General features: G+C 45.2%; 1 protein-coding gene across 4 annotated transcripts in view; it reads left to right on the top strand.

Annotated features, from left to right (window-relative positions):
• Window positions 1–23,095, top strand: part of ARMH3 (armadillo like helical domain containing 3) — a 129,444-nt gene that overhangs the window by 102,285 nt on the left and 4,064 nt on the right. For all 4 annotated transcript variants that reach the window (XR_010071483.1, XR_010071482.1, XR_010071481.1 and 1 more), the window contains one exon: window positions 18,744–18,860. Coding sequence is in view for 1 of the 4 variants with exons in the window: in XM_063337666.1 (XP_063193736.1) it covers window positions 18,744–18,860 (117 nt within the window). In the remaining 3 variants the exon portion in view is untranslated. Of the gene's footprint in view, window positions 1–18,743; window positions 18,861–23,095 lie in introns of those variants that run through there.

Genomic DNA, 23,095 nt, shown 5'->3' with positions numbered 1-23,095 from the left:
CAGGAGAGTAAATGCTGCTGAGCCAAAGGGTGCTGCACCTGAACAGAGCTCCACTCAGCTGGAAGATTTGGGGTTTTGGCTCTCTAACGCTTGGCATTTGGATGTTAAGACAGTAAGTTCAAATATCTTGTCTGCAGTAGAGAGCTCAAAGGCAAACCTTTTAATAGAGGAGAAGGCAGCATCTCTGATGTGTGTCACTCTTCCTGTCTTCATGGGAGATCTGAGGCAGGCAGTGGGATTGCTCAGGGAGCTAAGATGTGTCATTCAAAGACAGCAAACCGGGGCGGCGGGGAGGAGGATGTCCAGAGAGATGGAACTGGGAAAGGTGGTTCTGCGTCAGCCAAGTGCCAGGGGCTATAAATCAATTCCACTGCTTTAGTCAGAGGGCTCTTGGATTCCCCTATGGCTCAGTTAAGGCACAAATAAGCTCCCGGGGAGCTAAGTATTGCTAGCAGCACATGCTGTTTCAGCAGCAGCATCTGCCTCATAGCTGGCATGAGAGTAGGTCTGTGGAAGGATATTAATCCATAGCCCTGTGTTTGCTTTCACCTGAGCACCTGTTCGTAGGAGTTCCTCTTTCACTTTTTCCAAACTGTGGATTTATGTTCTCCATCAATAACTGCTTGACAGCAAGAATTGCTAACAGGGAAAGTAATTCTGGCCTTCCAGACAAGAAGCTGATGAATTGGCTTGGACCATTGTCTGAAAGTACCTAGCATTTCTGAAATAAGCTGATGTGACCCAGTAACCATCGCCTGCATCAATGTTAACTGACGTGTCATAGTTGCATCAATGTTAGTTTAAACTAGGGAGGTTTTCTCTTCCATGAAAACATAGGTTATTTAAGGTGACCTCTGTCAGTAAGAGAAGTACTATGGAAAATCTGCTGATATGTCCTTAACGTTTGGAGAATAGGGTAGTTTCTTGTAGACTGATATCTAATGAGGTTATTTCCAGTAGCCCCTGCCATATGCGTTAGCCTCCTGGTTGGAAACTTTGCCACTAAGTCTTACTGTGTGTAGACCCCCCCTAATGAAATACTGCGCTTTAGGCTTATTTGTGCACAAAACCCATCTTGGTTTCCCAAGTGTATTTTCCTCAGCAGACTGCATTTGTTTTTGAGTTGGTTGTAAAAACACACACAGAATGCTATTGAAATTTTACTCTTGGACATCCTGACTTCTCAGAAAATGCTGGGTTAGTGCCCTGTGTAGAAGCCGTAGAGGTGGAGAAGTTCTTGTGAGTGCTTCTCCCACTTGTGATGGCATGAGCGAGCTCCTGTCCCACTAATGACAGACTGAGACAATGACAGCTGCTTGTAGTGAAATGTGATGACGGAGGACACCGCATCTTTCTGGCAATGAGCTTTAGTGCCTGGGAGTAGGTCAGTGAGCTGGCAAGACGTGGCTAGCTGACTGTTCTTGGGGTGCTTTGCCTTTGGGAAGCTCTGTACAATCTTTTGTAGATCAAAGTGAGCTGGCCTGGAGCCCCGTGAGTATGTTTAACACAGTGGAAAGCCAGAAATAATAGTATCGTGGTGACGCTGTGAGAATTTGTTTCTCTGGGCACTGCTATCAACTCCCCTCTGGTTACATTTCTTCGGCAACATCTGTGAATCAAACCGTCGCTGCTCTTGCAAGTTAGACCCCAATCTTTTCACTTAAGCATTGCCTTGTCCTTTGCAGCCTTCTCCTATTTCTGTGAAAATTAATGTTCCAAACCCAGGATGAATCAATCCATACGTGAATGTGGAGGTCACACAGGGCCTACCCTCACATTTCTCTCATTTTGCCAGCACTTCTCTTTTGGACTGTTTAAAGGGAGAGTGCGCTCGGCTGGCTAGTGACTGGGTCTCCCTTTCCAGTCCTCTTCTGCACTAGAAATACATATACTCCTCCCCAAACCTAGATACTAGCCTTTGCTTAGCTGTGTCCTATTGGTGGTTTGCTGGAGTTAGACATCTGTCCAACTTGCGTGAAATGTTAGCTATTACTGTCACCATAAGGTCTATCAGTGAAGTAGTGATTTTATGTAATGGGATGTAACGCAATAATGATCTAGATGGAGCTTTGCATGATGGTATCTGCAGGGGTTTTTTGTCCCTTTCATTTCTTAAAAAAGGTAGCTGTGAGCTATGGTATAGACTCTCTAAGGCTGCATTTTGTTTGCAAGAAGTACTCTTTTTGTTGAATACTAGGACAGAAACCGTCTTCCAGCTGATGGAAATAGCAATGTGGATTTGTGAGGGAGCCAAGGTAGCCATGCCGGAACCTGGCTGTCTAGTTTGTTTTTTGCATCCAGGCTGCTTTGCTGGGAATTTTCTACCCTGTCGTTAATGCCCCTGAAAAACTAACGACTTGATGGAAGCATCTCGCTACAGACTCTTAGTTGTCATCTCAGCTATAAAGATGTGCTTTTCTATTTTAAGTGATGGACCTATTTAATTACAGTACCACCTACAAGTCGCTTTGTAGGCATAGAAAGGAAACTTAGGTCTGTTGCTGGGCTAAACTCCCTTTCTCAGAAGAATAAAAAGAAAGCTGCCTCATCCCAGCCTTCTTCGCAGACACCTGAGCATGACACACTTTTTGCAGGGGGAGAATATTAACATGATCTGAACTTAATTTCTCCAGCTGATGACAGTTTCCCACATCATCCGGTTCTTGCTGAGCTTTCCACCCTCAGTAGGGCCCAGAGGGATAATATTCTAGGGCTGCTTGAGTCCTAAAGTGCATCTGTCATTATTTCGTATGTTGGCGTTTCAGAACTAGGACTTAGTGATGCTAGGGCTGGGCAGTTAGCGTCATAGTAAACATCTCGGCATAAAGAAGTCGGTCGCTGTACTGGGACTGCTGGCCGCTCCTGTCCCGATCACTCATGAGGAAGTCAGTTGTTTAGTTGAACCAGAAACTTGTGGTCTTGTCTCAGCTAGCTTGAGGCATAGCCTTGGACCCTCGTCCTCACCCAGAAACACTTCACTTGAGTGAAGCGTAGTTTGAAGATGGAGGCAACTGTTCTGTTGGGAGACCCGAATAGAAGCCGATATGCTTTTTGTACATGAGATCATAACTCAGCGTGACCTCAGCTTACGTACGTCAGGGAGAGCTTTTTCTGTGATGCGTTTAGAAAAGGTCAGGTTAAGATGTTCAAAGAAAAATGGCCAGTTGGTTTGAGCCTGATTTTTTTTATTTAAAAAACAAAAGATACAAAAATTTCAGACGTCCAATGTGGGGAGTGGGAAGATTGTAATTTGATAGCATTCCCCTTTAAAAAAAGGGAAGAAAAATCACCTGCCTGTACTCTCACAAAAAAAAGCATCTTGTTTTCCAGCTCTCAACAGGGTTGTGGTTTAAAAGGTGAATCCAGACTCTGTACAGTTAACCCTGTCTCCAGTAATCTTACATAGCTGTACCCAGGTGCTCACAGATGGCTGCAGATTCTTCTGCCCTGCTTCTTGATACTACATCAAGAACAAATGCTGCAGAAATACCTACAAAATATTTAAGATCACACCTCTCCTCTGTCGCTGGCTCTTGGAAAAGGCGATCGGATCGTTCTGATGCTACATGCCCCTGCCTGGCAGAGCTTTTAATGCCTGCTAGGGTAATGGCGAGTGGCATTTGAGATCACAGGCTTCTCTTACTCCATATTGCTCCTACTATATGTTCCCTTCTCTCTGGGTATTGAATTGTTGTTCTGGCACACTATCTGACTTCAGTTTCTCCCTGCCCTTGTTTCTTCCGTGGGGGGCTGCGTGCTATCACGCTGCTGACAGCACACGCATTTGAGAGGATTCCTTTTCATGTGCCTCTTCTGGCATTTTACCATCCTGTCTCTTTCATCATGTGATAGCAGAATATAAAGTAGGTCACTTTATTTCCTTTCTGCTTTTCTCAGTTCTGCAGCTCTTATGATCTTTGAATTCTTTCTGAATATCAGACAGTTCTGGAGACTCGTGACTGGGAGAGTTCCGCGGGCTCCTAAAGCCTCAGTCATCATCTTGGGATTGGGCCTTAGCAGGGCACGAGGGGACATCTTTCTTCGTAGCCTCTGTGTGCCTTGGATACCCTGTTAATTAGTCCCCTTGCCATGTTTTAGAGAGATGAGAAGGAAGAACAATGGCAGCTTTCCTGATGCACAACCATCGCGTGCTGCTGTGATGTGTCCTGTGGCTGCTGCCAGCCCTGCCCTCCTGTTCTCTCTGAGTTGATTGTAGCTGGCAGTTGTCGTCTAGAAGCAATAAACCAAGTGAACAGCTCTACTTATTACCATTTATAAAAATGCACCAAACAAAAGCTCTAGGCACAGTCACAAGTCAGTCCTTAAAAAGGCATATGGAAGGAATTGAGTTTTTCCTGCGTCAGGCCAGTTCAGGCTACCGTAGATTTACAACAACCCCCAAAACTTTAAAGTACCTGAATTTTTCAACCTGCAGGCTTGCTTTTGGGTTTTATTCATACAGCCCAAGGTGGTAGAAGCGTTGGGGTTAAATAATAGCACTGATTCACTGAAAATCCCCCTTGTGAATGATTCTCAGAGCTGTAATATCAGAGTCTCTGCAGAGTAACACAGAGATGTGGCCCCTTTCAACTTCTGACACCTGGTTTCTCAGCAGGCTAAGCGTTGTACTAAATTATTCTGTGTTAACCCAGGGTGAGAATGGACTCCTATGGTTTATCCCACCTTAAACGTGTGTTACTTTGTTGTCAAGTACATGGGGACTCCATTATTTTGTAGAGTCTCTCTGAAAAGTGAGAGCAAGTTGGAGGTGCAGAGGGACCTTGTCCAAAGGTTCCACCCAAGCTGCCTTCTAGTGGTGTTGAATCCCTGAGGGAATTGCTCAACGGATATGCCTGGTTTAGTTAGGAAAAGTCAAGTAGAACTTGAACTTGTGCGTATTAGTATAAGGTGCAGTTTTTTAAGAAATTTGCTAAGCAAGCATGAAATCCTCTTTAAATATAGTCAAAAATTCAGATGGGAGAATAATATCAAGAAGGCAATGCAGCAGCGTTTTCGGAAGAGCAGTGTTTAAGGTTCCCATTAAAACAAAAATAGTTGTGCAAATAAAATTACCAGCTGATGCAGTACAAATTAATGGTTTTAAAACCTGGAGAAAAAGCAGCTGAGTTATTAATCCCTGAACTGAAGCCCTTAAGTCCTTTCAGCGAGTGACTTCTGCTTGTCTTCTAATCCCTTTGAATCATGGAAAACATAGACCCGGAGTTGTTCTCTGTTGTGTGGTAAGAGGAAATTTAACCAATGAGCTAAATAAATAAATTGAGTAATTGGCAGCAATAAGGAGCTGTGTATGCACTGTATCTAATTGCTTTTTTATATTGTCTTCCTCTAACTTCTTGGAAGACACAGGTTTGTGGGCTGCACATGTAAAAATATGCTAAAAAAGACCCCAACACCCCGCCAAGGCTTTGAACCTTCAGCTTCAAAGATCATTGTGTGGATCACCTTATATTACTTTGGACAGTCTCTAATGGGGACATTGCTCAGCCAAGCTGAATTTATGCAGTAGAAATTCAAGCTGAAATTGAACACACCTCAGAATCACGGAGTAAATCAAATCTCATTTCCTTGCTTGCAGAGAAAGTGGGCTGTGTGGGCTTCCTCCTCCTCCTCCTCCTCCTTCCCAGTAATTTTTATTCTACCAGGTCAGAGCTACCTTTTTCTTATGAGAAATACTGAGCGAGTGGCTTCCCTGAGCCTTATTCAAAAACCCATCAGAGCTAATAGCTTTGAAAACGTTTGATGTCCAAGAGGCACTTGGGAGCACTAAATCCTCACACAGGGATTTTTAGGCTGTAGAACAATGGTGTCCTCCAAGCAGTGCAGAAATTACCTCGGAGATGATATTTCCATTACAGATCCTGCAGGTACTTATCCGGGAATATGGCAAAAGAGAAATTTAGAGAGAAAGCAGAGGCCTTGGCGATCAGCTGCATATCCCCGAGGGAGTGGCGTCATCTTTGTCTAGGTGTTCAGTGGTGCTGTATGTACAAATACATCCCATCTCTGTAGCCAGCCGTTTCGGTTTAGAGCTGTGACAACACAGGGTTCATGTTTTTGATTCAGAGGGCAGGCATTGTGGACAAATAGTTCTCCAGCTCACAGCTCTGTGTACTGATTAGCTCAACTTGAGAATTCAACAGCTAAAGGTACTTTGTTAATATTTAAAAAAAAAAAAAAAGGCAGTAAGTTTTGTTCTTCTCATCCTTGGGAGAGAATGGGTCCAGCGCCAGCAGAAGTCACCTTTTCCTTGAATGTCAATGGTGGGCATACTGCCAACACAATAATTTTATCTGGCCCATTAGCAACAAACCTCCACCTTGTGTCGTGTCCTTCCTGCCCATCCAGCATCTGAAGCTCTGTGGAGATAACACCGCCACCCTCGTAGAGGTAAGGTGCCTCTTTTCAGTCTCTTCTCAGCCATACATTCTGAAGGGACTTGTCTCCCGTGGTGTTTTGGGGCTGTTGCTGGGAGCGTCTGAATTGTGAGAAAGCTGGTGCTGAAGTGGTGGTAGGTCTGATGCTTTAAGGATATAAGCAGAACAAGTGTTACAGGGATAAATGCTAAGTTCCCAGGCTTGCCCTCAAAGTATCTTTGGGTTGTAAGATGCCACTTTACCATGGCAGGAATCCTTCTTGAGAGACATACCTATTGTCTTGGGCCCTGATTGTTTCTGTTAGGTATAAGGAGAAATGACTAGAAATAACTGAGTGTCAGCAACTTTTGGTGCCTCTGTGTTTATTTCAGAGAATGCACACAGACTTCTTTCCCTGAAAAGGGCAGTAATAAGCGGCAGACTGTTTGATTTCTCAGAAACCTCTGACCTGTTTTCTGTGTGGGGTCTGTGCCCAAGTCTCTGCTCCCTCTCAGGTTCATCTTGCGGACTGTCTGCTGGCCAGCTGTCCTGCACATCTCCATTTCGGTCAAGAAGCGTCTCAGCCCACACAGTTTAACATCGCATCAGGCCTGCCTTTGCTAGTGATTTTCTTGGATAGTGGCCTCTGTATTTCCAGCTGTCCCACTAGCCATTTAAATGTTCATTTTGAATTAACTTAGCAGTCAACTTTAAGCAGCTCTGTTTTTACAGGCAAAAGATGTTTTCTATGCTGGCTGTGAAAGCTTCCAAGCATAAATCGTCTCATTCTGTTTCAGCCTGGTCATTGCCCAGATGGAGTTCAAAAAGAATGACACATTCCAACAGCACAAAAGGGGATAATTCAACAAATTAAAATGTTAACAAGCTTCACTCCTTCAGCATGTCATATCAAAAGTTGTTTGGTTCTCTTATTTCTGCCTTCATCATCAACCTTGTCCTTTCCTTTTCCTCCATCTGTGCAATGCAGTTAGAGTAGGATCCAAAAGTGTGTTTGGGGTTCGTGAGGAGTCACTGAGTTGTGGCAGATTTGATCCCATTGTCTTGGTAGGAATTTTATAATTCTTATAAACTTAACTTGCACAGGTTCATTCTCAGTATCTAGGGCACAGTCATCTCACCACCTCAGTTACTCCTGGTGTCGGTACTGTGCCTGGTCATCAGCACCCTCCGTGCTTGTGTTCAGAATGGGGAGACTTCTGAGTTGCACGTTAGAATGTCTTATTTCTGCAGTAAGTGCCTTTGAGGGAGGAACTCCAGGCTTTGTAGTGCACTTTGTAGGTGACCTGCGCTTTGATTGACTTAAAAGACTTTTGGAACTACAGCCTTAGAGCAGACATTTTGTAACGTTCCCTTTCCACTACAGGATTTTCTGTTTATAAGGATCATCCAGCAGTTTATAGCTGTCTGTTCCAACTCCAGATTTGCAAAAGCCTTAATAGCTAAAACTTTTATATGGGTTGTCACACAAACTTCCAAGTACTGCCCACCTTCCCTTATGAGCTAGCTACCTTAGCATACTGCTACTACAGGTTTTTTTACCTATTTGTAGCTAACCAATTGACTATAGATCTATTTCTTTTGGGCTGTATCTTTAGAAGGAATTTTTGCAGATTGAATTTATAAGTTTCTTAAAGTCTTTAAGCTGTAGTCAAGTCTTCTCAATATTGCCATGCGGGAAAGGACTCTTGGAGTCACTGTGGTAAGGCTGGAAATGTTGGCTCAACAATGGTCAGAAAGGCAAATAGAGAACTAGAAATCATTAGACAGAGAACAAAAATAAAGCTGGAGTACTATGTTGTCACTGTGCAAGCCATGTTTTAAATCTTGTATATTGATTCCAGTGCCCTTATTTCAGAAAAGGTATTGCAGAACTGCAAAATCATACAGATGATCAAACAGTTATTTGCTCATCTGATTTCTTGGCTATCCAGACTTCTTGCTTCTATTCAGAAGTTCTGTTTTGCCTGTCTTAGAATGGACTTGAGTTCATTTTCCACGTGTGGTCAGTTAGCAGGTGAGATCTGGATTTCTTCTTTTTTGGCCTTTTCATTGCATCTCCTCAAGCCACTGAAGTATTGCCTTTTATCACTTCTGTTGTGCAATTAATAGCTGGCCTTCCATTGTCACTATTTAATTGCTTAAATGTAAGTAGGAGCTATGGAACTGATCTTTCACAGTTCTGCCCCTCCAAATCCGTATCTTCCGTTTCTCTGGCATGCCCTGTGTTGTTTTGACTTGCTTTAAATATACAGCATCCGCTTGGCTTGTGGCCAGTTTTTTTAGTGTATTACTCTTTAGCTTTGCTGCTTCCTTTAATTAAATTTATTCATGCTGTGCAAACCAAGAAACAAGATTTCTGATAATTAAAAAAAAAAAATCATGAGCTAGGTGGTTAGCATCTACTTTTTCTCGGCAAGTGTCAGACCCAGGGCTGTACTAATGGCATTTGTAGAGGCCATTCACTTGCTAATTGCTGTAAAAGCAGAAGAAAAATCAAATGTGGGGCAAGCTCCATGGCTTTTTTGGAGTGTCTGTGTTCTCCTTTCACTTGTTTTGATTTTCAAGTCAGGGTCCTGGTGAGGCTTTTTTATTAAGCCAGAGGCTGTAATCGTTATATCCTATAGAAGCCCATGGTGACTGTGTGAGGAGCACAAGCTCTCTTGGATCACCCACTGATTCCTGTGAATGTGACCGGGTGACACGGTTCCAGAAACCTCTTGTGACTGCAGATGTTTGATTTGACCATCACCAGAATAAACCTCCCCATTGTTTTTCCCTTGGGCACAATTAGATTTTGGTTTCTTTGAATTGGAACAGTCCACTTGCTTCTGTCGGGGTTTGATTGAACAGCAAGGTTTTTGTTGCGTAACCTGCCTTAATCTGTTCTCTAGACAGTTTTATTCCTGAGCCAGCTGTCTTCTGGGCAAATCTGAATTTCTTTACTAAGAATGAGTTTCCTCTGGTGTACGTCAGGTATCCTCTTGTCACCTCGTCGAGGTAATCTGAACTGAAAGTTGTATATTTGAGTTTCAGCGTTTGCCAGGATGCTTTCTGGCTGCTGGCCCTAAAAGGTTTTATTCCTAACCTTTTCTTAAAATCTTCAGCTTCGGTTTTTTAGGTTCTTATAGCTGTCTTTGATTTCTGTAACGGGTTTGTGTGTCCTGGCTTCTCGGTTTGACTGGAGCAGTAGCTCATGACTTAAACTCTTTTATCTTGTTATGGGCACTGAGGTTACTGGTCTTACTTTGGTCAGTGGTGCTGGAGAGCTGCTGGCGATTGTTTTTTTTTTTTTGGTTTTTTTTTTCTCTATGTTCCGGGGGACAAGGTCTTCTGTAAATAGAGGATCGCACCAAAGGTTGTATATAAATCACAGCATTCATTTGCTGAATGTTGGTTTGCCACTTAGGCTGAATGGGTAATACGCACAGAGAGCACAAGGATGCTCTCTTCCTCTTGTCTGGTGTTTTGGTGACAGCAGTTGATTTACTGCTGTGCTAGAATGCAGCTGGTAGATAAAAAGCTTCTCCTGGAACAGCCCATCACATCTCAGCACTTAAGTTAATTGTAAGCACAATGGGGAAATAAAAAAATTAACGGTCCAGTCCATAGCTATCTGCAGTGCATTTCAAGCCTTGGCAGAATTGCAAGTGCTCTTACGTACCTAGCAGTGAGAAATGTTTTCATAAATGCCACCAGCTGGAGATAAGGGTTCACAACTCCAAAATGGGCTGTAACTCCAAAATAGCAAATCTGTCTATCTCAGGGTTTTATGCTCCTGCCATCATCCTGTCTGCTGCCTGCCTTCCTCACAAAATTTCTAACAACGGGCGAGCTTCGCAAACCTCATTCAGTTTCTGGCGGATCTCCCCATACGAATATAAAAGTCTGCTCTGGAGGGTGCGTATTTTATCAATTGATAATTTTTAAGATAATTTGTTTCAGGATCTTTGACTTCTTTTCCCCTGCCTCGGCTTTGGTAGTGCCGGTGTCGTGCAGTACGTGGATGTTCGTTCTCTTGGCAGACACCCACTGAACCCATTTTCCTCCCTTGAATGACACAGAATTGCCTCCCGTGTTTCCTCTGGAGAGCCTGTCCCTGCAGTTTGGGAAAGAGAGCCCAGAGTCCCACAGGGAGAGCTAAGTTCTCTGTGCCAAGTGGGATATGCAGATTAGTATAAACCCACTGACCATCCATGAAACTGAGAAAAATGGATTGGTCTGGAGAAAAAGCAGTGGGAGGCTAAGTGCGTTTTTGCTGCTTGTCCTCCAAGCCCAAATGGGTTGAGCAAAGTGCATTTAATGTGTATGGGAGTTGTCATGCGTGTGTAGGCATAACTTGAAATTACTCTGTAGTAAAAGTTTTCATGGCACAGGCTTTCAGCTGACTCCTGGAGCTCAGAGAGTGTCATACTCCTAGCACAGGACTCCCTAGCCCTGGTGATGGCTACGCAGGGATGGCAAGGGTCATCAGCTACATTAATATCTTCTCATTTGTCTATACCTTTTACAAATTAAGTCCCCTGCAAGCTGTGAACATAGCTTGTCTATGTGACCATATGTCTCTGTCATTACTTGCCTTTGTCCCACTTTGCAGCCTTTCTGCTCCTTAAAGTAACTCTTGAATCTTGCGAAGGCCTGTCCCATGAGAATCTTGGAAAGGGAATTGCATTGTGCGTTTACAGCTGCTGCTGGGTGGAGCTGGATAACAGTTTTGGCTTTGGAATGTTTCTGAAAGTGCTGTGATTTCCAAATTGGTTGGATCAGTGACTCTTTTCCCACCGTTAAATACAGGCGAACACCTTAAGCTTCTAATGGATGGCGGTTTTAAAACAGAGCAGATAACTCTTGTCCCAAAAGGGGATGCCATTTCTGCTAGCAGAGTTCAGAGAACAACAGTCATTTTCTGAGTGAGCTTATAAATTATTTATCTTTAGAAGAGGCACCTGTGGGCAGAGGAGAAAGACTGTAACTGAACCCTCCCACTCCATGGATAGAAACTGTCAACTTTGTAGGCTTGTTCCTTTAAAGATCACAGATCTCTGTGAGATCACTGAACAAACATCTGAGCTGCTGTATATCATCTGAGCCTGACAGAACGGCTCTATGCTGAGGTGAGGAAAAGAGGGTGTAAAATGTCCATCTTTGGTGTTGCTAAGTAAAATAATAATAATAATAATAGTAGTCTTTTATGTACTATCAAAACCTTTTGCCTAGTGTAGAGAAGTGGCAAGGCCTGGATTTCAACACCACTCAAGTGCAAATGTATAAAAGCAGTCCTCAGGAAGGGTTTGGGATGTGGAGAGTTAGTCTTCCCTCGTGTTTGGCTGGGCACAGAGGGGTGCAGTGGACGCAGCAGGACTGCCAGGAGCGACTGGCAGGGGCAAAGGACAAACTGGTGGGCAAAGGCTGTTCACTCCTGGGCTCCTAGACATAGTGTGTCCTCACTGATGCTTAGTGTGCTGAGCAGAGGAAGATTAGCAAACGCAAAGTAAAAAGTGTCAGAGTAGCCTGTGTGCACAGGGTCCTTGCACTCAGCAGTGGAAAGCAGGGTGAGGCGTCTTCTCTCCCTGTCTCCTGGGTCGTTAGTCTTTGCTGTCTGCTGCTCAGCCTTGTCCATCTGTCCAGCTCCGGGCACTGAACAAGAGACTCTCATGGGTCCCATCGGCTTTTGTTTCTCCGCAGTCAGGACTGGAGCCATTCATGGCCCGGTGCCATCCTGGGGCTCATGGGCAGCTGCGCCCACCTCTGCAGACCTTTCTCCCTCCTGTGACCTGAGACAGACCTCTTGTGTCCTATTGCCTGGCATTGCTGGCGCATCCTGTATTGGTGTGGTCTGTTTCATACCTCAGAGGAAGGGTTTGCCCTTGATTGCTGTCACTTTTGCGCAAGCTGAGCTTTTTACTATTGGAAAAATCCTCCTTCTAGGAATTTTACAGCCCTCAGGGCAGACAGGATGGTTCTTCCTACTCTGAGAGTGACAGTTGTGTGAGCTGGTGGGGGCTGCCTTACAGGCTTAGTCTGAACAGCCTCACGCTCTCAGCCCGCAGCAGGAGAGGGCCGTAGGTCCTTCACTTGCATGTAGTACAAAGAGGAGCTGCTTAATGCAGGAGGTTTGGGGCACTGGAGCAGGAATGACAACACACTGTGTATCTTGCATGTATGTGGCATGACTGCAGTTGAGTTTCAAGCCCAGATCTTTGTCTCTCCCACAGCGTGCACCAGACCCACTCTGCATCCTCTGGATCCATAGATCTGTGCTGTACGCACAGCATATCTTGGGAATCTGAGTTGTTAGACTGCCATAGCAACATCCTCCTCCTCTTAGCATTCATGAACATGGAATTAATACTCATGGCTTGATCAGCTTGGGGTTGAGGGATGGTGTTGAAGCATCAGCACTGCATTTAGAATCATAGAATAGAATCATAGAATCATCTAGGTTGGAAGGGACCTTTAAGATCATCGAGTCCAACCATTTAGCTCCAGGACGGCTGCAAAGGTAAGGTTGTGTTGGGTCAGACCAAAAGCTCTTGTGCTGCTGCTTGTCCTAGGGTGGGTGCTTTTCTTGAAGCCACTGTGAATGGGAGCTGCTTCCAGCACACGTGTAGCGCTGGCACTCTTGGTGGCTCCTCACTCTGAACTGGGCTCCTGCGAAGAGCAAAAGAGGAAAGGGAGAAGGAGATGAGTGCAGCTGGGGTCTGGGCAGAGTCTGTTGGGAAGTGTGGCAGCTGCGTGTGTGTGTGTGTTTTTATTTAACTTCTCATTATTTAGTTATGTGCTTTGTCTTTGGTACTTCTGGGGATTAATTCTAGCAGACTTCAGCCTGCATCAGGAACTTTTAAGTTGCTCTGTAAGAAGTGTGATGCCATTTGGAAAAAAAATAATAATCATTTTCCATATTAATTAGAAGATACTAGTGTAAAACTTATGTCAATTATCTGTCACTTTCTTACAGAGAGGCAACAGCCTCTTTGCAGTCCAGGCAACAGCAGCAGCCTTTTCATTACAATGAGAAATGTTGCTGTTCAGTTAAATTCACTAGGAAAAGCACTTGGGGACTATGAGCTGCTTGTAGAGATTAGTGGGGGAGAAAAAGGGGAAGATTTGTACTAAACCTGGACTAAACGAGCCAGTTTGAAGACTCCGGTGTAAAGTACACATTAGGCTTCTACTAGAATAGGAAAACCCTGATGTCTCTCCCATCCTCTGAGCTGAGGGGACGGACTGCTGGATGTGCTTGTGGTATCTTGGGCTTTGCCTAGGTTTCGGAGGTGGGACTGCCATAATTCCCTCTGTGGCACAGAGGCGGTGACAAGCACTCCACCATCTCTGTAGAGAGGACAGAAGGCACGTTTGTCTGTCCCCAGCTGCCTTTGGCCCCTGTGCCATGTCTGTGCAGTAGCTCTGGTGAGGGGTTGGCCCATAGACTGGGCTGCTCCATCCTCCAGTGTGGGGCAGCTGGAACAGAGGTGCCTGGCTTTTCTTTCCTATGAGGCTTGCTGGGCCTGATCTGGAGAGCCTTCGCCATCCCAGCCTTGAGCCACATGGAGTCGGTGTCGGGGGCAAATGCAGCCTGGGGGTTGTTGATTTGGATTTTTTTGCCTTTTGCTTGATGTGAGATCGTTCAGTCAGTTCTTTTCCAACTGCTTCTGTGTCGTGGTAGTTAATGACTGTCTTACGGGCATGGAGAGGCTTTAGCGAGGTACTGGTTGCCGCTGACTGATTGCATTCTTATCCCTTACTGCGCTGATTAAAAAGACAGCGTGGAGACCTTGCTTTCTTCTTGCTTCTGTTTTTTCTTTATTTTTCTGTCATTACCACTGCCTGCTTCCCAGGTCCTTTGCTGGGTGGTGTGAATGGGTAGCGCTCTCTAATTTTATGTTCTAGTAAGGCAGAAACTGCAGTTGCAGATGATGAAAGATTCTGCAGGTTAAAAAGTTATAAGCAATTAAGTGTGTCTGTGTCTGCCAGAAAGATGGCCCCTAGTTCTGCATGTTTCCCCTTAGATTTCATTGACGGTGCAGCTCCCTCTCTGGCTTTGCTGCTATCAGTGGCTGTGTTCTTCTGGACAGGATGGGGATCGGAGACTGCTTGCATGTGATTCCCTTATTTCTTCAGGACAGACTCTTCCAGAAGGTCCGGTCTCTCCTGGGAGAGTGCAGCAAGGCGGCTCTCGTTGAGGATGAGTCGGAGGGATCAACCCTGGTGCAGTAAGGAAGGAGCCTGTGTGTAGAGAGCGGTACAGCAAACGCGATCTGTTTTGAATGCGGAAAATTTCAGGGCAGAGGCAATTGGTTCTAGGGGAGCTGGTTTCAGAGCTTGTGTCCACAGGAGTCCACTGACCCTTTGGAAGTTGTCCATCCAGTTTGCAAGGGAGCGGTAAGCTGGTGGATGCAGCAAAGTAAGGAGCTAAAAACTCTGTGAAATAATCTTGTTGCTCTGGGTGCAGCGGCATGGCATGGGTGGGATGCTGCAGGGAGCTGAGCTCCTGAGAAGGGCATCAGCCCCTCCATTGGAAACCAGCCCCCCTGCTGCGTTACCTGGAGGATTGCCTCTACTCCCAGGTTGTCAGTGTTACTGGGGAAAGAGAGCACTGGGGCATGGGCAGTTGTAGCTGCAGGAGGGAAGCTGAAATCTGAGTGCCACAGAAAGCACTTGCTGTTCAGATTTCAGCTCCTGAAAGGTTGGTTTGGGGACACGTATGCAGGGACCTGAATTGCTAACGTTTCTCTGGAACTTCTGGAAAGCAGTCAGTGAGTGAGTGGTGGGGCAGGGGGTTAATTTGATGGCAAATTGTCTTTAAATTACAGTGGTGCAGCTCTGCTGAGTCCTGGTTTGTTGCAGTGGTGTAAATAAGCAAATGTAGCCTCTACGGCTGAGGCAGGTAACTGCAGGAAAGGAATTCAGCAGCCTTTGCTTTTCTTGTATTGACCACGTCTGAGTTGCTTACTTCTGTCATACTACTTTTTTAAGGCTCTGATCCCACTAAGGTAACCTACAAAAAGAGATTTAGGTTGTGACTCCTCTTCACTTAATTTTTTTCTGCTGTAAAGATCCAGTAAAGCTTTTTAAAAAAAAAAAGTTTTCCCCTTCATGTTTTTCCTTGCAATCTGAGGAATGTCACATCAAACTCCTTGGAAATCATCTACAGTCCATTTTCCTCTATCCTTGCCTGACACTAGAAGTGATGTTCTTCCAGTTGCTTGTGAGATTTTAAAAAATTGAATGACTATCTAAAATTTGTGTGGAAGAGTCCAGCCAAAAGTCCTTTCCTTTAAGTTATTCATACTTCACCATCTTCTAATCGGTGTTTTCTAGCCTTCCATAAAGACTTCTGGGAAGACCAGGCTGGACAAAACCTTGAAGGAGAAATGCTTTCATCTCAAAATTAAATTCCTCTAGTTCTTTTGTATCTGACAAAAAGGTGCAGATAAAGATCTCATGTGCTTAACGCAAAAAGGTGTTCTTCCTGCAGTAGTTATCCTGAGCAAAAGTCAAAGCAATGTGTAAGAAGGGCGAAGGATGCTAACGCACAATCTTCTGTTACACAGAGGATGCAAGTTTTGTCATCTGAGTAGAAAGCTGATGCCTTTCAAACCTTCATGGTAGATGCTCTTAATACCTTCTGCTGCTCTTTAACCTCTCCTCTCTCTAGCAGCTGCATCTTAAAGAGCAGATAAAATCGTCTCAAGGATGGCAGGTCCTAATCTCACTAACAGTTCCTATCCATTATAAGGTATGAAGTGAAATGATCTGTGAGTGGGTTTATCTCAGATCCCACGTAGCATTTTTTCTCAGCAGCAGCAAGAAAGGGAAATTATCAGGCAGCGAGAAGCTGCTGTTTATTTTTAACTTAGCCTTTATTTTTAAGTTCTATTTCATAATTAAAGGAGATAAGGAGTGGAAGCCAATGAAAATACATAGCTAAAGGGATAAGCTGATCTCAAGTTCACTGCAGAGATTACAATAAGTAGTGGGTAACACAGTAGAGACTTTAGGGCCTCTTGTTCCTTCCCCGTCCCCCTCCTAGAGTATCAGACAGAGTTCTTAGCTGCCTTTCAAAGGTGACACAAAAGATGCTGCTTACAGAGCTCACTGCTTCCCTCAGAGTTTTCTACTCCCTGCCATGGTTTGAGGATGCTTCTGTTGAGTATCTGAAGAGATCTCTACTCAGAGCCAGCAGCGAGGAATCCTGATTCTTTGGGGAGAAGCATCTATATCCATTGTCTGGGCACACCTGTATGGCACTACGCATGGCTGTGCAAGTGGGGGCACAGGGGAGTGAAGAGGAGCCCAAGGGGAAGGTTCCTGGGGAGTTGGGGTAGCTCTGGGTAAAATTTCTCCACTCTGAGTGACTGCTGGAGAAGCCTGTTCTGCTCCTCACCTTTCAAACAAGGTTTCTCCCCTGCAGTTTATTAATCTTGGTCAATTTGGCTTCCTCAGATAGGAGGATAGCCCTCCAATTCATGCAAGCTGCTAGATTCTTTATTGCTCAGAAGAAGGTGCATTATACTATTACTCTCCATCCCTAGTGGATAGTTGCATCCCAGTGTAAATTATTCCTGTACCCAAGTGGTTTTCTTTCATCGTTGCTCTTGGCTCTGTGATGCTTCTCGCAGCTTCTGCACACAGGAACAAGAAGGCCAGACTGAATTTGGAGATGGCTGTCATTGCAGGTGGTTTTTCCTCTCTACCAGTGGAGCTGACAAACAGCATTAGGAAATGAGTCCTGGTGAGGAGGCTGCATGCTCTTGCAGCAGCAGGACACTGACAGGCTGCTGTTAAATAACATTGCAAAACGCTGATTCCTACCCCTAGCTTGCCTCTGCAATGCTGGAGTACAGCGGAGCTGCAAAGAGACTCTGCTGTGTGACTATCTCACCTGGGAACCACTTCTGGGACCCTTTTTTACCCCCAGTCCTCATTTGGATGATGCCCTGTGGCTTCTGCCACCTCAGGCTCTAGCCTGCTTCTAAGCATTTGCATGAGTGTCTCCGTGTACCACTGCCACATGCAAATTTTGGGGGGAAACAAGCTTTTGGAGGAACCCTAAGCAGCTCTAGGTTTCCTAGAGTAAAGGATATAAGAACAAGATTCAGTCCTGTAAAGGGCAAGAGCTGCCAGCTGCCTAAAAGGGCAATTGAGGGTTGTGTTTACATTGTTGGGAGGACAAGAGGAGAAGTGGAAGGGTTCCTTATTGTTCTGGTCACTGTTGTCTTAAATCCTCTGCCATGCTTTTCTTAGGATCTTTTCTGAGTTGTGGTGCCTTGGGGCAGAGTCCTCTGCACCTTATACTGTGCAGTCCTCCTGGACGAAGCTTTTCCTGAGCAGAGGCTACTGTAATGCAAACCTCAGATGCTGATATTCTGTTTAGCTTTCAGATCAAATGGTAACAGCCTAAGAAAGAAGTTCATGGGTTTAAGAGAAATGTTTCGAGCATATGCTTTGCCCAGGAGTGCTGAGCTATGTGGTTCCAGGTAGGAAGATTATCATTACTTGCCATCTTACAAATGCTTTGAGGAGTGCGTTTGTCCATGCAATGCTTTGAAGCTAAAAAGCATTGTGGGAGTTCCTGTTGGTGTTCCCTAGTTAGGAAAATGAATAGTTCAATAGGACAGAGATGTGTAACTATGAATTTGCAAGTACAGCCCAGTGCTGGGACCCGCAGTAAGGCAGTAATATAAGCTGGAGTGCTTTGGTAGCAGTGAAGGCAAATAATAAAATATCTCCTGGGCAGGAAGACCTGGATTCGTGTCTCCATCTGTTTCTAAAACCAGAATCCGTACCAGGGTTGTCTTCTCTTAGTGCCTGTCGTAAACTTGTTCCTGTCAGGAGAGCAGTGCGGTGCTCTGTGTGGAGGCTGACCTGAGCAGCTGTAGAAGGTGGCGGTTTAACAGATTGTGAATGGTGGTTAGCAAGACAGGAGGGAGGCGTGCTGGCAAAACCAGCACTGGAAGGACCACAGGGTCAGGCAAACCTGTGTTTGAGTGGTGCCTACTATGTTACGTTTGGGCGTACACATGGTAATTAGCTGCTTAATTTAATGAGATGTCTGCTTCTCCTGGTGACATAATAGTATTTGAAAACTGCTGCTGTCATAGATGTAGGCTCATCCACTGTTCTCATGCATGGAGAAATTCTGTACATTTGAGGGCTGTTCCTTACTGGCATTAGGAAGACTTTAGTGCCCACCTCCGTGTTGTTAGTCATGAGACAAATATTGGCTGTCAAAGCCATGTGTGTTGCAAAAACAGGTGCCAGAGCTGTGATATCTCTCGGCCTTGCTCCTCCTATGCTGAGGCATCTGTGGATACTGACTCCTCTGCTGTATTTGGCTGTCTCTGGCAGGTTTTGGAAGTGGTGCGGTCCAACTACGACACACTGACCCTGAAACTGCAGGACGGACTGGACCAGTATGAGCGCTACTCGGAGCAGCATAAAGAGGCTGCCTTCTTCAAAGAGCTGGTAAGCTGCCTGGACTCTGCCGAATCAACAACCCTTTTCCAAAGCCTTTGCTTACAGCCTTGGGCAGTGGCATTTGGGGTATGGCTGAGCAGCCCTGTTACTCCATTGGGCTGCCTCCAAAAATGGGGCAGGAATAGGATCTGAACAGATGCTGCACGTCTCAACGCATCTGAAAGCTCCGTGCCCTGCAATATGTGGCTGGGGAGGAACCACCAGTCTGCTCAGGCCGGCAACCGGTCTGTCAGCCTCTGTCCCTTCTGCCATGGAGATCCTCTGTGCTTTGTGGTGGTAGATTTGTAAGGTGGAAAAGCTGACTGCGCCCACCTTGGGTTTATCACGCAGAGCAGCTTGGCCTTTTTGCTGTTGTTAAGGGGACCACAAAGTGTGGGACTGAGCAGGGTATGTGATGCAGGAGAAACACGTGCCTACTTGTTGCTTTCCTCCATCACTCAAAACAGGGTTTCCAAGCAAAGAAAGCAAAGGCATTCCCTAGAAATGTCTCCTCCTGCCAGGGGAGAAGACTAATGGTAGGAAGCCCCACAAAAATAATATAGCAAAGACAAAACTAAGTCCAAATAATCGGGGTTGGTAGTTACGTTCTTCAGCAAGCCAGTTTTCTCACCCTGCTCTAGAGAGCCCTGACACAACATTTTCTTGTTGGACGGCTGCATCACAGGGGAGGCAGTGTTTTTGTAGTGGCTGATATCTGAAGGGAGCCTGGTTTTCCTCACTTTTGAATCATTACAGCTTCAGCGAAGGGAGAGATCTCTAACTCTGGCAGCTTTTTCCACCAGTTTGGGAGCTGATTCTCTCTCCCAGCTCTGTCCTTGCTGATTGATGAGTAAATTGACGCCTGCCCACTCTGTCACGAGTCTGCATGAGTTTGAGAATGTTATGCCTCCCTCTGTCTACTCGACTGCAAGCACGCCTGAATTGGTTTTGCTTCCTTCTACAGAATGCTTTTTAGTGTTTTTTGGGTCATTCCAGCACTGCCATCGGGTAGGATATGGGCAAAACCGCTTGCAATCACTTTAATGCCATTTTTCTGTGCTCTTTTGTGCCTCTTTTTGTCTCTCTGACCTGTTGTTTGATACCATATCTGAAATGCATGCAAAGAAATTTGGCCATAGCCTTCCTGTGACATGGGCTTCTCCTATTACCTGGGAATGAGATGCATTCATGTTTCTGTTGTCACCTGTTCTGTCCCAAGGGCTCCTGCCCTCCTCAGCCAGCATCTCCTTCCTCAGCTTCTAGGCCACGTGGCTGCTCCGCTTCCTGCGTGCCCCACATTCCACATGGCCTGGCAGAAGCTCAGGCTGATCATGCCAATTGATTAAAATGACATTCTCAGCCCTAAGATCATCACAGCTACAAAATGCTTCAGCTAAAATTACTTTCTTCCTAGCCCGAATTTTTTTTTTTCCAAAATCCCAATTTTGTATCATTTAAGAATCTGTTTAGCGTAACCAATCCCTCCTCAACTCCCTTCTGAAAATTGCCCATCCAGGCACCCCTGGGACCCTCTCCTCAAGAGCATATGAAAGCCTGAATAATTACTGTCTAAATGTGCTGATTTGACCCAGTTGTGAATCTGTTTAATCCATATTTCTCTAGATGCCCTGAGAATTGGGGCCCTATTAAATGTTCTTTACTCACAGCTACAGAAAATCCCTTGCATTCCATTAAGCCGTTCCCTCAACACAGCGGGAAATCAACCTGATATGTTATGATTTGTCTTCAGCAAACCCAGCTGGCCTCCCGTCCTCCACGCTGGTTTTTTCTCTAGGTGCACAGTAACTGATGGCTTTATTAATTGTTCAAACAACCCGTCAAAAAGGCCCTAGACTGCCCTGTCCTCCCCATATTCTCTTGGCTTCCTTTTTGTGAGGCTTCTGAGTCTTTACTTCGGCTTCCGTTGCTGGTCTGATGTTGGATAATATCCCCCTAGCCCATGTGTTGTGTTTAACTGCTGAGGGTTGCAGGATTTCATGGAGGGGGCAGAATGAAGTTGCTGCAATTTCCTTCCTGGGCCCTGCCAAAGGAGCAGGGCTGGTGGTGAACTACAGGTTTCCAGTATGGTTTCCAAACTCATGCTGGTCCCATCAGGTCTTCCTGAACAGGATCTGTTTGCACATAATTCTGTCCAGATTCTGCCTGTTTTTTTTTTTTTTATCTCTTTCTGTGTGATTGCATTAAAGCAAATCCTTCTTGGTGGGGAATGACATGCAGGAGCCATTTTTCTTTTCGGCTGCCTTTTCATCTCTCTGTGCTCCCATTAAGTGGGTGAGCAGAAACTTCCCCAAGCCATTCTCTTGGCTCCTTTATGCTTAGAAATCTTGTTCTCACTCCTTTGACGTGCTTTGCTAATGCACTGCTTCACTTCTCTGGTTTTGCCTCAGTGCTGCTCTTTCTTGCTAATCCCAAAGAAAAATCTGCTTTCTTCTCCCATTCTCTTTTCAAAGAAGCTTTCAAAGGCCTTCGATACTGCAGCCACATTGTGGTGGAAGGTGATGTGCAGAGTGTTTTATCAATTGGGTTTTCTGGCCTGTTGTGCTGCCTTTGAGGGGCTAAAGGAGGGAAGTTAGGGAGTTTTATAACACGTTTTTTTCTTTTCCTTTGAATCCTCAGGGATGTCATTTGAGGTCTGTGCTGCTTTGATAGAATGAATGGTTTGGATGTCAGCTTTTGGACCTTGGCGTTGCAGCTGGAGGAACGTGTGGAAAGAGATTCAGCATCTTTCCAAAACATTCACTGTCTTTGCAGTTGGATAGGTTTCAGCAGAGTCTCAAAATAGTCTGATTAGGGATTGATTTCTGCAGGGGAAATTACACTAATTTGACTTTTAATTAGATGTAGTAGTCAGTGTAAACCTTCCTCCCATTGTACAAATTTCTTAAGAGCTCCTTGTTGATTGGAAACAGGTTTAATTGCTGGGACTTGCTGCAAAATAGGAGTGTCTGTACAGTGTTGTACACATCCAGCTATAATGAAACAAAACTAGAACTGAATAATGTTTTCCTCATGTGGTTAATGCCACCGCTTCATCCATTTTTTTCATTTGCTAGTTGTTCTCCAGGTGATGTCAGCATTTCATGCGTTTCCCATTTCTTCGAGTTCTGTGGTTTAAATGTGACCTAAGCTGCTAATAGGGAGGAAGCAATTTTAAAAGCTCTTCTGGCCCTAGTGTCCTCCAGCATGCTCCATACAGAAGCAAGAGAAGACACGAGCTCTGCTTTTACTTCCTTGCAGAATGAATGTTAAAGCTCTGAGCTTACCTTCTGAGGCTGGTTTTGGCCCCTTGTATAAGCCACTCTAGAGAGTTCTGGTAGCTTCCAGGCTGGCAGCCAGGCCTGTGCTGCCCACTGCACCGCGATCTAGGATTCCTGGGATGTAGCCTTGTGGATGGAGCAGCTCAGCCAGACTGCAGGAAGCTTCAGAAGTTTATCCTTGTTACAGGCTGACACCTCCCTGCGTCTCTGTCTGGTCTTCCAGCCCCCAAAGGGAGACGAGCTCTGGCTCCCTGTGCTGAGCCCTGGTGCTGGAGATAACTTGATTTAACTCTAATTTGAGCTATTCTTACCTTTTAAGCTGGTTGGCTCAGAGCTGCCTGCTTTCTCACAGCAGAAGAAATGCAGGGCAGAGGTTTGTAGAAACATCAGAGTCATCGTGTGCGGTGTTGTCATGCTCGCTCCTTTCCCTAAAGTGTATTAAAGCAGATCTCAATCCATCTAGGCCACTCTTGACCAAAGTTTGTCTCTAAGCTCCTCTTGAAACCTGAAGCTGTCTTTAAGTGAATACAGCTCCACACTGGCCCCAGGTGATCTACTCCACTGCTTCACAACCCATAGGTTTAAAAGTATTTCCTCCTTTCCAGTGTAAATCTTCTTTGTCTTAAATTAAGCTGAGTACTTCTTGCCTCATCCCTGGGGAGCCAGAGAAATATTACTCACTGTTCTCTTTCTGACCTCATTTTACATATTGGAGAGTGTTTGCTCTATTGCTCCTAAACCTTCTCTTTGCAAACTAAACAGACTTAATTTCTTGTGCTCTACCCCACAGTTACAATTTCTGTGTTCTCATCATGGGCCGCTCCAGCCTCCCTTTCTGATCTTGTAGAGACTGCTGTCACATCCTTCTTGGAGACCTTGATGTGTTATACAAGTTGGGCATCTTCTACTGCTGGTGACTGGCCCCTGGCAGCAGTTCCTGATGCCAGGAGCTCATTTCTGTTAGTT

Source organism: Chroicocephalus ridibundus, chromosome 6 (genome assembly GCF_963924245.1).
Source record: "Chroicocephalus ridibundus chromosome 6, bChrRid1.1, whole genome shotgun sequence".
Lineage (NCBI taxonomy): Eukaryota > Metazoa > Chordata > Aves > Charadriiformes > Laridae > Chroicocephalus > Chroicocephalus ridibundus.
Note: the sequence above shows the minus strand (reverse complement) of the source record. Positions and strands in the feature narration are given on the sequence as shown.